The following is a 16,525-nucleotide window of genomic DNA, read 5'->3' on the forward strand; positions in this document are numbered from 1 at the left end:
TTCTAATTTCAACGGAAATACATTGTTATTCTCTACTGCAGTAATTGATGTAAAGTCCATTGGTAATTGCCGGTAATCGCGTTTGAGTTTGATTCAAATTGAATCAATACAATCCCTACAGTCAGGAAGTAAATCTTGCATCATATAAAATACAGAAAAACTTAGAAAAGAAAAATAAATTTTACAATAACTAGTGAGAAGATATCAACACTCGACAACTCTTTCCTCTGCTCTCCTAAGCCTCTTTTTATTTTCTTTTATTTCCCTGTTCATCGTCTATTTTGAAAAGTGATTTAGAAAAAACGAACCTAGATGGAATGGTTTATAATTTGTTTTTTCATTTATTTTTCTGTCACGAGTCATTTACTGACAGTTGAACAAATATCAGACAGCTCTCATTTTGGACGTAAGTTATTACTTTTACACTGGACCTGACCTGGCATCCATGAAAATTAATCATAGTGTAAATGGACGTTTAACACAACACGTTAGTAGCTTTAATTTAAAAATGTTTAAATTTGTTAGCAGGAAATGAAGAAGCATAATTTTGATTAAAAAGTTAAGATCAGTTGCTTTCTTTAGTAAAATTTAATCCAAACAACTCATTTAACTCCAGGCCGCTTGATCGTTAGCGGAGCCTTATCTCCAGCGGAGCCTCATCGCATACAGTCAATTCTGAATGCCTTTTAAAACAAAGGTCGTCATTAATATCTATTGCCTTCCGTAAACCGTTTGATTAAAATTTAGATAACAAATTGAATGATATATTAGGTCCAATCATTTACTTTTTCATTTCTACTCTTGAGTTTTATATACCGCTGTAGACGCCCAAATGTTGGACATACTGATGAATCAAAAAGCGAAAATCCATAAGCGCTTAAGTTAAACTCATCTTTTCATCTCAGGTTGTCAATCAAAACATCGCCATATTCATGGAACCAGTCGCATGACCGTAAACAAACTGAGCCTAAATTAAAGTCCCAAACTCCATATAAACATACTTGCAAGGCGCAATTTAAGTGTCTAGACACTCATTCCACAAATTATCACAGGTGCGTTCTCAGTCGTATTTAAGATAAGGGTAAAAAACAATAAAGCTTTTGTAATCAGTTATGGCATTGAAAAATATGACTTTAATCCAATCTCCACTGTGGCGTTAAAAAGGAGATTTAAATGAGGTTTCTAGTGTAATATTTCTGGTTTAACAATCTTTTCATCTCGTGTAATAATCTTCTCGATTAATTGATCGGTTTTTAGTTTCCACGAATCAAGATAACGACTATGTCAGGAAGGTATAAACAATGAGACTGTGATTTAGGGAAAATTTGCAAAATAATTGCACGATTTATTTGCCACAAAAAAGTTGATATCAGAATTATCTTCTCTTAAGATAACATCTCTTCCTTACCATGAGTTCTTAAAGCAAGCTCCATAATTGATTGTTTTGTTCTGTTTTTGCTATTAGTTGCTGCAAATTTCTGTCACCTGGTCAGTGAAATAAAGTAATTTTTTAGTTTTCTCTCCTTTTTATTCTGTTGTGGCAAAAAAAATTGAATGCCGATATTTACAGCCTGAAATGTCAAGTCGTCACCACGCATTGTAAATCTCTTTCAGACATGAAGATTCGTTGAAACGAGCTCAATCAGTTGATAGACAGAAATTAAAACGAACCTGTAAAATTCCCACAATTTATAGCCTTAAATGACAAAGGTAAAGAGATTTCCTTCTTTTGAAATTACAGTAACACGCAAAGTACTCAGTCATTCATAAAACTATTCGATGATTAAAAAACTGCTACCCTGTTTAAGTTGACCGTGTTCTCGCACGTGGAATAAATTCCCTTTGTAGCTACAATAGTAACGTGTCATTATCAGTAATTCATTTTTTCTCAGTTGTCCCACGCTCCTGTCCAATGTTTAACTTCTGTCTCCTATTCATGACAGCGCTCATGACTTAACGTCTTTCCTCACCTTCTCTAACACTACTCAAGACACTTTCATTCAACACTACCAGTTGTATGTACCCAAGGAATTGGTATACGACCCAGCTCAGTTGGTGAAACTTCCCACCCTGGCCTAAAATCAAAAGGTTTGAGACGCAAGTTCTTATTACAGCAGACCCCGTCATACTTTTCAATTTTTCTTGCACTCTGGAGAAAATATTACAAAGAACCCTTCATTCTTGACATACCTAAAATTTTCTCTTTCCGTTCAAGTCATCGTGTTTTTTCAATTTATTATAGTTACATTTTCATGGTCGAATGGCTTGTGCGAAATTTTTCCATTAACAGTTCCAAGAAAACAAACGAATTTCCTCACCTTTTAAAGGGTTTTCTACTTAAAAAATTATCATAAACTCAGATTTATGACCCTATCCTATTTGAAAGAAATTTTCTACTTCAAAAGAAAGCAACTCAATATTTTATCATGAACGACGGACCTTTATGAGAAAAGATGAATTATAATAACAACTGCGGTTTTGTGATAGAACAATACTAAACAGCTTTCCATGATTACTGATCTAGTTGCTCGTTATGCATTGGATTGACAAAGAGTATAAGATAGATGTTATCGCTATGTGCAGGAGATATTCTGTAAATGTGGCTACAGACTTTCCTATCTCCCATTTCATAAATTTCTAATTTCTCTCATCGAGGTCTCTTCGATAGACAAGGAAATTGTTTTATTCTTGATGACTTTGAATTGGAAACAAAGCCAAATTTTAAATTACACCTTCAATGTTTAATCATTTCAGCACTTATCCTTTTTTGATGGACGGTTTGAAAACTCGTTAAAAACCGATTGCCGAAACAAAAGGATAAAACAGGGGTGAGTTACGTTTCGCTTCATCCACATTAAGTTCCTGTTAATAAGATTAAGGGTGGTCATGGTTGTAAGGATCGTGATAACTTAGGTAAAGTCTTTTAATAGTAGTATAAGTTGATTTTCATGCATCGATCCTCGCTTGAAATAACAAACTTAAATTTATCATGTTAATTTACAATTTGAATAAATGAGACAAGTTTTGATATGACAGCAGTGAATATAAATATTAGTTTTCTCTATTGACAAAGACGTTCTGCAATTTGTCTGATGAAAGTTCAGTTTTATACATTTTACCTCCAAAGCTGTTTTGACATTCAGTATTGCGAAAATGTCACCACAAAGCTATTCGCGTGTCGTTTAGTGTATTCTTTCGATACATCGCACACTGCACGAGTCTTAGAACAAGTCAGTCAGACCATTGACCTCTTAAACTACTAAAATTTGTCAAACCATATGGCTATCGAGAATTAATTGAGGTCATTTCAATTAATTATTATCATTAATTTTGGTCATTCTGCTTAGCAAATTTTACCCTTATTGCCTGCTTAGTAGGTCGTTAAGTTCACTTATCGTTGGACAGGGATACGCTACAGACCGTTGGATTAGTAATTGTTCCAAGCTAACAGTCGAAGGTAAGAAAATTGGTCTGTTGAAGTTAGGAATGACACTCGGTTAGTATTATTTGAAATTCGCTCAAGCTTACAGTAATGAAGCTAAAAGAGACCACTTTTATAAATGAAGACACAGGTTCAACGCGTTTAACAATCCCTAAAATTTTCAATAGTTCCGAAAAGCGGAACAAATTCAATTCCAACGAGAGTTTCTTTACACGTGGCTTTGTTTAAGGGGAAGAAAGTTGTTACGGATCTCAAACTGATATTTATAAAAAGAATGGACCATAGAAACTTGTCCAGATAATCGAAGATTCCGTATAACTGAAGGTCCGGATAGTAGAGGTTTGTACCAAAATTCAGTATTTTATGTCCGCGCCACAGCCAGGTAAACGATATGCATTCTTCTCGGCTAGTACACAACCGCTGCGACACAAAACTTCAATTTAAGCTAAACCCAGTTACTTATTCGTGGACAAAATTACCAGTCGTCTAGGGCTGTGCTGGTTTTTGATACCAAGATCTTGTAAAAGGCAACCTTAGTCAAAAAAATGAAATGACCACAACCACTCAACAGAATGTGAACTGCTCCTTTCAGACTGCACACGAGGTACAAAAATGGCTGTCAAATTCATCATAGCGGTTGTTTTCTTTATCTGTCTGTTTATGACTCTAGAGAGTCGCTCCGTCAGTAAGGTAAGTAGTTGAGTACGATGCTGTTCTTGTATCTCCTTTAGTAATTGAAAACGCATAACTTTGACTGCTGTTGAAAATATTCGGAATAAATGCTATTTTTTATTACTAAGTATACCTCCGTTACTGACTAAACAACTCTCACAATCGTTGGGTTTGTTCTCAATTGCCATGGCACGCCTTTAAGGGTGTTTCTATCAGAGCACTATAGACACTGGAATTTCAGTGCCTTTACTCAGCCAAACGAAAGTCTTTGTACCGGAAGAAACGCTTCGGAACAGCAAAAGCGAACGCTTAGAAGCAATAATTCGGTTAACAGCACTCTTGAAGCAGAAAGTTGGTTAGATAATCTCACTCCTCCACGAAAAGTAAAGCTAACTTTTTCAGGAGTTCGTGCCCTTTTTTCCCTCCTACTTTCCATGCCACAATAAAGCAGCTACTTCCGGGATTGGTTCATGACATCAATGTTATTTTTCACTTAAACGTGTATTTTGTTAATTTTCAACATGTGTCAACACAGGGATCCGTTGCACGAAGGTCTGGTAAGTAGGCATGCACAGTTACAAACAAGATTCCGAGCTGTAAGAACTGTAAGGAGAGGAAAGATAAAATAGGTTTGAAAGTATGAAAAAGAGGGTTTTTTAAAGGGTGAGATGATGAGTCTCATTTAGATTTGTCATTCGGAAATTGCCCCCACACGGCCCAAACATTGGCCAGTGGCCGTCGCCATTTTGAAAATCGCTTTTTTCATCTAACAGCAATCTGTTTGAACAATCAGCAACTACGAAAAAAGAGATCTTGGGTCAAACTGTTTACCTGCAACCAGACTAAAAGCCTTTCCAGAATCGTACGTTCTGGTCGCGCGTGTGGGCCCAGGTTGATAAGTTGTTTTCAAAATGTTGGTTGTTGAGTCTAGAGTTAGCACATTTGAAGAAGATTTTCGAACACGTAAGCCACTCGTTGGGATCTCAAGATGCAGTTACGAGAGTATGTTTCTCTTTTAAGACATGGTCTGAAACTTGACTGAGTTTTATCAAAGGGTATTTCTCCATGATTTGGGTTTAGAGTTTGGACTACCTTGTGGGCGACTGCGATTGAATGAATTCCTCGCCTACACGCCACTCGCTTGCGCACCGCCCATCTCGGCTTTTGATCAAATTTGAAACTCGTCTTAAAAAAAGTTTCGTTGTTGACAGATTATAAGCTGTTACACATTTTTCCTGTAGCACTTAACTCTATATTGTGACTGTTCATTACAGCCCCGTGCCATGGAGATGAAATCGTTTATCACAACATCACTCACCCAATAGAGAGCGCTAGTTGCACATCCTGTATCTGTTCCCATGGATCTATAGGTGAATGTCATTACCACCATTGCGACATAGGACTGGGTATGCCAATAGAGGCATGCGACAACTGGATGACCGGAGAGGAAGGAATATGCTGTCCTCGATGCCGTAAGAGACGAAAATATTATTTTAAGTAGATCAGAGTAACAAAGGTTTTTAATAAAGTTTACCTTAAAAAGTAGAGGAGTGACTAAAACGAAAACTTGACTGTAAGCAAACCACAGAAATGATACGACAAAAACCGGTTTGTTTTACATGAATGTCTGGCAGGCTATACCGAGCGAGAGCTACTGTGGAAATTTGTTCCTTTCAAGAAGATTTGGAGACAACTTTGTGTTAGCATCGGTGGTGAGCTAAGTTATAGTTAATAGTGGGCTTAATTAAGTTAACTAAGGATGATTACTGTGTTGTCTATGGGAGTCGCTCCTTAGCAAGAATATTACACGTTCTTTAAGAAAAGTAGGTGGGTTTGTAGGAGTATAGTGTTCTTCATGTCGGTTAAACTATCCCCCTAACTATCATCAAAGCTAGAAGTCTTACTTCGTAGTGGCATGGAATTTAATATATTTTCCTCCTAATTTCATTAGCTTGTGATAATGATGGTGATACCTGGGCCAAGCGCGTGAATTCCGAAACCTGCTATGATTGTACCTGTAAAGATTCGTCAGCTCATTGCAATTTAGTCTATTGCCCAGAGTGTGATGGAATCGCTGAACCAATTCCCGGAAGATGTTGCCCCAAGTGCACTCCAAGTTAGTTTCGGTATTAAGGCCTTGACACACTCCATACTTCATATTTTTTATTCGTTTCTCTCTCTCCTCGCGTCCTATTTTTGACATGCCTCGATCATTCCTCTATTTAAACGCCTTTGCTTTTATGTTCTACTTGCTTGACTTGTTCCTTTTGTTTGTCTCACACTCTGTTATTTTTGGTCGATTGAGTTGTAAAAAAGAAAGTATTATCTCCCTGTCACTACCCCATACAGCGGTTCAACCGTCGACAGAGCCTTTGTTCTTCACGATCCCGCTGACCACAACAAGGCCTGATCCAGAATTTCCATTCCCATTCCCATTTCGTAAGAAGCGCGTCATGATGTCACATGATAATAATGACGCACGTGCTGAGAAGTTGGTTTAAGATTCACCACGTAAGAAGAAAGGTGAGAACGAACGTCATTTTATTGACACATGCCAGTTATTTTAAATTACAGAGATTCAGCAGGGACAACGCAAAGCTTTGAAAACGGTGCATACACTAGGCTGAAAACGCGTGATGGACACGACGTGAACATTCACGAAACGTCACCTTGTGCATAGGAGTTGGAAAAAAATTCATTCCATTCCAGCGCTCCGTTGCTCATTTTGTATTACGTTTTGTTAGCTCCATCTGCTAATTAATATCAAAGAAAAATTGGCACAAATCCATGATGACTAAAAGGACGATTCTTCTCGGCCGGAATCGCTTTATCACTTCCTCTTTTACTTTTTGTATTTGCAGAATTTTCAAGATCTATCACGACGAAAAAACTTGGAAAAAGTCACAAGCAATATTGGAAAGAAAATGAATCGAATCCGGACTTTTGATCGTGTAGTTGTATAATGGTGATTCTTTATTAAGTTAGCATGATGCAATAAACGAAACTGATTTTAACTGAAATTAAAGAAACCTTATAATGCTATACAGGTATTTACATTTTTCGAGCTTTTTTAGAATATATATCATATACTTTCCAGGTCAAAGGTGTATCATGCTTTCAGTGCGACAAAATAGCCGACGATGATTCGATTTTAGCTTGCAACGGTAGTCAAAATTTCAAGTTAAGTGGCTATTTATCGGCTAATTAATCTTCTAGTTTTAGAGATGGCAAGATTACCCAAACGACAGACGAGAATACAAATAATGGACGACACCTTACATCTTAACACAATAGCTAGGTAGTTTTTTGTGACACCGAGAACCAATTTTTCCTTTCTATTCAATTTTTGCACAGCTGTTGAAATAATTACATCTTTGTTTCACCAAAAATATACGAATATTCCTTTCAAACAACTCTCATCCTAAAAGCTAGGGAGGAAATCTGCGTCACCCATTTCATTTAGATGCTCTCTCCTTGCTCCAGTACTTCCTTTTTTTTTTCCTTGGGTAAGTATTCTGGAATAAGATATGATTTTCCAATTGAAACAAAATAAGGTAAAATACTGAACTTGAAATCAAATTAGGAAAAAACAGGCGTGTTAGACAAGGTAAGCCACACGCAATGTTAGTTACGAAATTAGCCGGAACTCAAAAGAAAGGAAACATTTGCTGTCGCCGGAGAGTAACATCACTGCTGACGGATCTTTCAGATCTGACCTTTTTAACTTTGTTCTAAGCACGAGTAATTTTTTAAGTCTAAAAGAGTAAATCACACTTTTAGACAAAAAGTCTAAAAACCTTCATGGCATACATATGCATGGTAAAGGCGCAATTGATACTAACTCGTTTCGACTTAGGTTTTAAGTACATCTTCTGCGTCATTGATCCCTTCTTAAAGTTTCATGTTGTTTTTGAATTAAGAATCCTTCCGTTCAGGGAACAATTTTCTGTCAAAAGAAAACCAATTTCCTTTCTTGTTTAACCAGTTTCATTTACTTAGAATAGGAGCAGATAACCATAACATCCGATATTCCAATTAACTTCTGTGAGGATTGCACTGAATCTTTATCCTTTAGCAACAATTATATCAAGATTCAGTCTCATAGCATTCTTTGTGGGTTTCATTTTAAGCTTCAACGCTAAAAAAATATCTTAATACTTAAGGATTTTCATTGAGTTAAAAAATTTAGGTACAATTCTGCAACCGGATTTTTGTCTAATTTGTTTTCTTTGCTATTCGTATTGAACAAACAATTATTGCCCACTCAGTATGCTTTTCAAAGTATCAATCTGATCATTTATACCATCATTAAACTAAACCAAACGCCTTTTCTTTCACTGGCGATGGCAAAATTGAGCTTATAAGCCTAAAAATTGCTAAAATCCTGTTTTTCTAGTGTCGCTATTTTGAAAATGAAAATTTGAGTTGGATTTTTCGATCTTTCCTCAAGCGAAGTAACCAATTCATAATAACGAATTTGTTGTAAAGAACAAGTGTTTTAATATTTACCTTACAAAGCTGATGATAGCAACTGTTTGGTTTGGAAGAAAATATGTATTAAAATTCAAATTTCCTGCAACTTCAGGTCTTGAACGTGCTTGACATAAGAATTAGTCTACTTTAACAGCTTTACTAAAGGCTGGTGCCAAGACAAGGTTCGGCCTGAATCCGTCCCCTGTAGCGCTTTCAACTTTGCACGCACTTGAATGAAGAAATTTACTTTCCAGCACCAATAATTCTGAATTCCGGTAAGTGAGACCTACTTTCTCTTAACTGTCCATTCAACATACAAAAAAAAAGGGTCCACTGAACACGTTACAGCAACTTTATAACAATTCTCGGGGTTATTTGCTACTCTGAGCGGCGAGTCGAATTTTGGCTGCCCCTTTTTTTCGTTATCTTAATAAGACAATTTTATTTGCCCACTTTTCTGTTTAAGATGTCTTAACTTATTCATATAAATTGGTGCTGAGATAGAAATTTTGGAAGCTGTTCAGTTATTAGTATTGATCCAAATGTAAGTTTGCGAGATGGAGAGGATTTTTTCTTTAAATTCTGACGCAAGGTATCAATATGGTAAAAACTGGATCAGCTCTTGAGGCTATTTGCAAAAGCCTCAACAGAATGTCTTTTTCAGGGCAGCCAAATCTTTGAAATTAAGAACCTTCACTTATTTTAGAGAGCTTTTGCGAGCGCGAAAATAAGAATATTAGGAAGCTTCCGTTGACATAGGTTTCAACAGTTGCAGATTTTTTTAAAAAAATTAGAAAATGACCCGAAGTATCCTCCCGCCGAAAGGCTTTGACGCTGCCAAACACAAAGGGAATTCTCAAGACTGATCCTCCAAATTGAGACCATTTGAAATACTTATTGATCAACCAACAACGACCACAGCATTTTTTTTCTTGGTGTCTCAAGGACACATTCTACTCAATCTAAATGGACATTGTACATTCTATTTTTTTCTGTGTACTTATTTTTGTTTTCCCTGAAGGTATGGACATAAGACGGTCTTTTCAAACATTTCTGGTCGTATTCTTCGTGGTTTTAACAATAGAAGGAAAGAAACATGACACTCTGGTAATTATTACGCTAACAAAAACTTCATAAATCATCACAAACTCAGTGGAATCACTATGATCAAAGATCAGTTTATAATCTCATGATATGATGAGATTGTAAATCAATAAATATGATAAAGGAGTTGCACCTACCAGTGAGATGCGATGAAAATACGTAGCGTCGTTAAAAATCTATTACATATACTTCCTAAAAAATTAATCACTGGTAATCTTTTTAATTAGTGGTGCTAAGGCAGCAGCTTTGCTGCGGTTAACAATCCGGCATTCAAGCCATATTTCGTCAACTGTTAAAACACCTAATGTTCTTACAAGACTCGGCCATCTGCAAGACCCCTTAGCTTCTCCAACCCTCCCTATTAACCTCTACTCTATGCATAAATCGTCTGTAAAGACTCACAAAGCTTTCATCGATTGTATTAGCGTGGTGGGCAAATTCGCATTCGTTCGTTATTTGAAAATACTTCTATAATATTTTGATTAAAACCCTCAGGAGGCACGGGAAGAAAAGATCAGAACTGTCAGAGATGTTGAGGGTAAGAATTTATAAATAAATATTAAAGTATCCGACATTATTTACCGCCTGGGGAGGAGCTAAAAGAATCTCGTTGTGTTATGATTGAATTTACCTGATCCCCCTACGAGGCTTTTTAATATTCCTTCCCCTCCTCCTTCCCTCATCAGCAGTCAATTGGCAGTCAATTTTCAATAGTCCCTCCTTTATACTCTATCGGCGATAACTGATCCTCCCCCTTCATTTCCCTCTTAAAACACGCAAATCAGTCCGCCACACACACCCTTCAAGCGATAAATAACGACTGTTCCTTAGAAAGAAGACAGGCAATTGCGATGAAATGTTTCGTCATTTATTTCGCTTTTCAACATTTCGTTATTCGACCACTCCATTCTGTTGAACTCGCTGCGATTCTATTTTTTTCCAAAAGGTACACCTCTATGACGTTACCATACTTGACCCATTAGTTATGGTTCGCATCAGTATTACATATTTCGTTTTGAAAAAAAAATGAGGACTTTACTTGGAGGAATTTGAAATTAATTAAATTTGAGGTTTGGGAAATTTCATAAGCTTGCGTAGTTGAAATTAGTTATTTTCCTATTTCTAGTTGAAATAGAGTACGAACCAGTTGGATGTTTCAGAGACCAAAACAGCAAAAATCAACCTAGATTGTTAGATAAGTTGGTTAAAAACTTCAGAAAAAAAGGAAATTTGCCAGACGGCAAAAATATCTGGGACTTTTGGGAAGATATGAGTGAAGTCATACAGCTTTGTGCCGAAAGTGCTTTTAAGGACGGATACACGGCCGTGTTTGGAATTCAATACTTTGGAGAGTGCTGGTCTGGGAAAAACGCTGCGTTGAATTACGATAAATATGGAAAATCCGGCAACTGTATCAATGGCGTCGGAAAAGCAAGCACCAATTATATTTATCGCATCAAAGGTGAGCTACATCAAATCACTCTTATGGATTTTGATTTACTCATTCATTAATTCATCCATCCATCCAACTGATTATGCTACTACAGACATGAACTTGGTTTTAATAAAATAGTGTTTCTCAAAATTAATTTTTTTGCACTTGCATTGGCTCTTGCGTTTGCATTTCAAACCACACCATCTCGCGCGGCTGACTTTAGGAACAGGTACCATTTCCACAGTTATATCTAACAACAGTTTTGGAAACTGTTTTCCACTTTGAGACACTAACGTCCGATTTTTGATTTGGCCACCAAAGTCTGATTTTTTATTTTGGACACTAGATTCCGATTTTTTATTTTGGACAACCGTGACCGATTTTTCATTTTGGACTCAAGTGTCCGAATTTTGTTTTGGACACCAGTGTCTCATTTTTGACTTAAGAAGCTTGAACACCAATGTCTGATTTTTGATTTTTTGACAATAGTGTCCAATTCTTGAATTTGAACGCTAGGGTATTATTTTTGATTTTTAACTCCAGTGTTCAAATTTCGATTTTTTTTTTCGAGTCCGATTTTTTGACTTTGGACACTAGTGTCTGATATTTGATTTTAGACATTAGTTTCCGATTTTAGACACTAGTTTTCAATTTTAGGCCGATTTAAGTCACAAATGTCCGATTTTGGTTAATGGCGTCGTGAAGTTTAGTCGATGTCAAAGATAAGCCGAAAATCATTTACAATAAAAAAAATATATTACCAAAGAAGTCGTGTTTGTGCCATATCAGCCTAAAATGTCTTTTGCGTTGAACAGGAAAGTAGTTATTACATTATCTATGTCTATGGAAGTCTTGTAGTCGAGACCGAAGCGTTATCTGCCATCTTTGAAAAGGACTTCAAATACGATTGAATATCGTGCATTCCTGGTAAGTTGCGTTTGACATTTGAATACCTGTCTTACCCTAACAGTTGTCAACGTTTTTCCTCAGCGCATCCACTCCCAGTAAAATCTTCGCCGGCTTGTAATGTCGAAGGACAAACGTATGATGAGGGAGACAGCATGGAAGTGTACAATGGAGATCATAAAAACGGTCAATGTGATCAGTGTACCTGTGCGAACGGAAAAATAGACGACTGCCATTTCCTCTTCGACTGTGTCATGAACGATTCCAGTTGTAACGGCTATGTCAAGACATCAGCACAATGCTGTCCTAAGTGCCAAAAAGGTATTACATAGAGGGTATGGCAAGGTGACGAGAATATATAGATTTTATGTTCGAGTGCCAAGAACGATATCTTACGAGTCACGCAGCGAACGAGTGAGATACTGTTATTGTCACGAGAACATAAAATACATATATTCGAGGTGACGTGTAATTTTTATTTTTTTTATATGGACAATAAATATATATGATAGAGACTGAAAAGCAGGTTTAATTATGTTTATAAATGAACTTTGAATCGACCATACATCGTAGTATGAAGAGTCAGTATCAACAGGAGATTCTAGGCTATCAACTGAGGACTAGGACGTTGAGAGATCACTCAGTGACATGTGACTTGGTTGACAACTTAACCGTACAGTGAATAGCGACCGCAAATCATGATCGTGAAATAAGCAAGAAAATATTCAAAAATTGGTTGATACGCTGGTAAAATTTATCTTTTTATTTATTTCATTGCCTTGAATCATCCACAGATGTTCCCAGTAATGCACCTGTTTGTAAAGTCGACGACCAAACCTACAAACAAGGCGATAGCTTGGAACTTCTTAGAGACTTCCACGGCAAACAACTAGGCGAGTGTCATCAGTGTACTTGCATGGCAGGAAAATTGGAGAAGTGCCACAGAATCTACTACTGCGAGAAGAACAAAGCCGGGTGTAATAGCCATATAAAAATTCCAGGCCAATGTTGCCCGGCTTGCGCACGCGGTACGTAATTGTTTGATTGACTGGGTGTTTGGATGGAAGATAAAATAACCGACTCGCTAATCACGAGTGGATGAGTGAGTGACTGACTCACTGGTTAGCTAACTGGCTCGCAAACTCACCAACTGTTTGACTGACTCACTCATCAATTCACTTGCTCAGTGATTCAACTAATTTGCTTAGTGACCCACTGCCTGACTGACGGACTGATTGACAAACTGACTGACTAGCAGGCTAGCAGGCTGGCTGGCTGGCTATCTAGCTTACTGACAAACAGACACACCGATTCACAGACTGACCCAAGAACGACGCAAGGACTGACTGTCTGGAAATGACTGTCTGGAAATGACTGACTGAATTTCCCAATTGCATTCAGTGATCATTCTCTAATTGCTCAACCAGTAAGAAATTATTAAAGTATTATACACAACCGCTTTTTTTTCAGTCGTACCCAAACCCTCCCCGCCTTACTGCAAGGTTGGAGCACGACATTACAAAGACGGAGAAAGTATGGAGGTGTTTTACATGTCCGCCGATAAGAAGACTGCGGCATGCGATCAGTGCTCTTGTCAGGGAGGCAAAGTAGACGGATGTCATCACCTCTTCCACTGCGAAATGGATAATCCGGAATGCGTGCGTTATGAGCATCGAGTGGACCAGTGTTGTCCAACCTGTGGTAAGCTTGAGTATTCTATTGGTTGATCAAGTTACACAATGTGATGTACTTGGCCACATTGATTAGGAGATTACCTGGAAAATCTAACCAAGAGGGTGGGGGAGTTTCCTGAAGGGCGTTTCATTCATGTGCATCTCACGAGACGGGTTCAGCTCGAGTTACTTTCGTAAAGCATGAGTCGTAACCAGATAGCTTCATCTGATATAACTAGTGGTAATATTTTATAATAATCTGATCTTGTAAACTTTTTGTGTCGTGAGGCGTGTCGTAAATTAATTGTGATAATGATTCAGACACCATCGTTGATTTATGATAGATTGATTCGCACACAGTGGATCTAAGCTAAAGGTAGAATCGGTCTTTCAGCCACGAGGACATTTGTATGTAAAACGTTTTTGTTTGAACATGATTACAAACGCAAACGGACCTCTCTTCGGAAGGATTGTTTATCAATTTATTGCTTTTTGACCCAGAAAAGTCTCATATGATTCTTTGTTCAGTTCTAGCTAATCCAAAGCCCCCGGCTCTCAGTTGTAAGATAAACGGCCGGTTGTTTCATGATGGCGAGAGTGCTGAGGTGCTGCAGCAATCTGTTGATAAGAGCAGTATAATCTGCCGACAGTGCAAATGTGACGCCGGGAAACACAAGTGTCATAAGATATTCGACTGCGATATTCAGGAATTGGGCTGTGAAAAATCTGTTAAAATAACTGGACAGTGTTGCCCAGTATGCGGTACGTATCCTCTCCACATTATTCACATTAACTTTGTAAAATGATGGTGAGACTGAACGTTGATAAAAATTATGTAAGAACTGCATCAAGAAATCAATATTTCTATTACTTCCTTTAAGCCTGTTACAACAATGGAGAGCAATTGTCACCAGGCGACCAATGGCAGAAAGTTTCTGGAGAAGACTGCGTGACATGCACGTGTCAGCAGGGTGGTATTGCACACTGTACAAGGAAGCCTGGAAGCTGTCAATCAGGTAAGAACCTAACAAAAAGCTTTAGTATGACGCCATGAATCATGAATCATGCATTCATTCATGTCACCGCAGAGAATAAAAGTAACACTATTCAAAGTCAGAGTAAAGTTTAAAGCCAAGAAAATTTTGCTTGAGCCAGTCTACAAGACAAGTGGCTGTTGAAATTTCCAGTATTTTTCAAACCGATGCCTGACAACTGCGAATAATTATCACATGCCTTTCTTGTTTGGAGCTCGTTCAAAAAGTGAACCCCCTTAATTTCATTTTTCAGCGTGCGTCTTAATAGACCCTTTACTCAGAATTCCAGGATTAGAAGATCATTGAACTGTTATCGAATGCCCTTGCTTATTCCTAAATGATTGGAATGTTTTAATTAATATTCAGCCATGTTTTAACTCGTGATCATTGCGTAATTTTTTCGTGTTTATTTCTCAGAATGAAAGAGTCTTCAGCAGCTCAGCTGAAGAGCTGAACAAGGACAACAAATGGAATTCGCATGAATTTTATGAAATTCCTTAACTGTGTTAAATTGTGTAAAGTACGATAAGAATAAAGTCACGGTTAATCTGAGTAAGACTTGAAGTGAAGTATGTAAATGATTCGATGGCTGGATGCATATTTGGTTAGTCTATTCCTAACAGTACCCTTGTGGTGATATGCAAAAAAAATTGAAAAAAAAAGCTGAGAAAACTTAAAACAAAGCGAGCCAGCGAAGAAAATCGAGGCAAGGCTTAGGCAAAGGAGGCATTAATTCACCTTGCCCCCTTGCCTGTACCTCTTCAACTCGGCCCAGACCCCACAAATGTTGGCTTGCTCTCCTCTGACCGCGACACCTGCACAGAATTAATTTTTTGTTGGAGTGGCTTCATGTTTCTTTCATGATTCCTCAGATATGTCTCCCGTCTGGTACATTTTGTCCATAATTCCTTCGATGAAATAATCGTTGTTCCCCAACAGACGTTTTGTTTTTTACCGTTTAGTAGAGAAAAACGCTATTTCGGTAAAAAAAACGTTTTGAATCAATTGTTTCTTTCCAGTACTCCTAAAGGCTCCCTAAGCTGGTCCTCTCGTAATCACACATGTGAAGGGAATCCAACCGAATTTGTAATCGCTTTATTCTACAACCCACAGAAATTACATTTAAACAATGGTCAAACGAAAGTGCCGAGCCCCATAAAAGCCAAGCCGATAACAATAATCAGTGTTATACGTTGAGGTAAATTGCCTTTGAACATAAAGAAATTTCGGCCAATTTCTGTAAACTGAAATAAATAAAAAACTGGACAGCTAATAACTAATACAAACAGGCGGAGGAAAAGCATCAGAAACCAAGGAATTCACTAATAAACGCGTTTGACGCAATAAATAACGTTGACGAAAAGTTATGAAAATGGAAAGTGTGATTACGCTTAATAAGCGTCTCATTTGCTAGAAGAGATATGACAGCCTTCCTGTGGTCAATGGCCGATTTATCCAAAAAACAAAACGAAACGAAAGAGAAGGCACATGTATGTGAGGAATTTCTCGTGGAACGATTTCACTGATGTCTGAACCCATGAAATTCATTTGTTTCGTTGATTGACTCTATGTTAAATTTTCAGGTTTATTCATTTAGTTGAGAAAAAATATAATTCGTTGTCAATAATTAGCTTTTCTCCCGCCATTTTCATTTATAATCAGTATCATTGTTCCTAAGTCTGAGCTCAAACGCAAGCTTTTAGCAAGGCTTTTCGTGTCTCGCCGAGCTCAAAATGTGCAGTGATTATTTTCATCGTGATTATTAGAAAATTAAGGAGAAAGGAGC

At 37.4% G+C, this 16,525-nt stretch overlaps 2 protein-coding genes across 4 annotated transcripts; both read left to right on the plus strand.

Moving 5' to 3' along the window:
• Window positions 1-1,973: 1,973 nt before the first annotated feature.
• Window positions 1,974-7,148, plus strand: LOC131790442 (von Willebrand factor C and EGF domain-containing protein). 3 transcript variants are annotated; one of them, XM_066173742.1, is made up of 9 exons: window positions 1,974-2,088; window positions 2,755-2,828; window positions 3,375-3,457; window positions 4,035-4,132; window positions 4,650-4,671; window positions 5,389-5,586; window positions 6,066-6,230; window positions 6,464-6,637; window positions 6,976-7,148. In XM_066173742.1, exons 4-8 carry the CDS (start codon window positions 4,055-4,057, stop codon window positions 6,613-6,615), a joined length of 615 nt encoding a protein of 204 aa, XP_066029839.1. In that variant the 5' UTR covers window positions 1,974-2,088; window positions 2,755-2,828; window positions 3,375-3,457; window positions 4,035-4,054; the 3' UTR covers window positions 6,616-6,637; window positions 6,976-7,148. The 3 variants fall into 3 exon arrangements, with proteins under 3 accessions (XP_066029839.1, XP_066029840.1, XP_058963646.1); XM_066173743.1 differs by having other exon boundaries at window positions 3,378-3,457; XM_059107663.2 differs by having other exon boundaries at window positions 3,406-3,457.
• A 1,556-nt stretch (window positions 7,149-8,704) lies between these two features.
• LOC131790422 (cysteine-rich motor neuron 1 protein) lies at window positions 8,705-15,291 on the plus strand. The gene is made up of 10 exons (XM_059107632.2): window positions 8,705-8,862; window positions 9,609-9,694; window positions 10,187-10,229; window positions 10,818-11,153; window positions 12,117-12,353; window positions 12,827-13,060; window positions 13,503-13,733; window positions 14,234-14,467; window positions 14,587-14,721; window positions 15,157-15,291. The coding sequence occupies exons 2-10, from the start codon at window positions 9,611-9,613 to the stop codon at window positions 15,159-15,161; spliced, it is 1,539 nt and encodes a 512-aa protein (XP_058963615.1). The 5' UTR covers window positions 8,705-8,862; window positions 9,609-9,610; the 3' UTR covers window positions 15,162-15,291.
• Window positions 15,292-16,525: the final 1,234 nt, after the last annotated feature.

This window comes from Pocillopora verrucosa, chromosome 10 (genome assembly GCF_036669915.1).
Source record: "Pocillopora verrucosa isolate sample1 chromosome 10, ASM3666991v2, whole genome shotgun sequence".
Taxonomy (NCBI): Eukaryota; Metazoa; Cnidaria; class Anthozoa; order Scleractinia; family Pocilloporidae; genus Pocillopora; species Pocillopora verrucosa.

What these genes read in the sequence shown, in the direction of transcription:
- LOC131790442 (XM_066173742.1), top strand. Translation starts at nt 4,055, where the DNA reads ATGGCTGTCAAATTCATCATAGCGGTTGTTTTCTTTATCTGTCTGTTT. An exon ending in AATATGCTGTCCTCGATGCC is followed by an intron (nt 5,587 to 6,065) that starts GTAAGAGACGAA and finishes TAATTTCATTAG; the next exon opens with CTTGTGATAATGATGGTGAT. An exon ending in TTGCCCCAAGTGCACTCCAA is followed by an intron (nt 6,231 to 6,463) that starts GTTAGTTTCGGT and finishes TACCCCATACAG; the next exon opens with CGGTTCAACCGTCGACAGAG.
- LOC131790422 (XM_059107632.2), top strand. Translation starts at nt 9,611, where the DNA reads ATGGACATAAGACGGTCTTTTCAAACATTTCTGGTCGTATTCTTCGTG. An exon ending in CCAGTGTTGTCCAACCTGTG is followed by an intron (nt 13,734 to 14,233) that starts GTAAGCTTGAGT and finishes TTCTTTGTTCAG; the next exon opens with TTCTAGCTAATCCAAAGCCC. An exon ending in ACAGTGTTGCCCAGTATGCG is followed by an intron (nt 14,468 to 14,586) that starts GTACGTATCCTC and finishes ACTTCCTTTAAG; the next exon opens with CCTGTTACAACAATGGAGAG.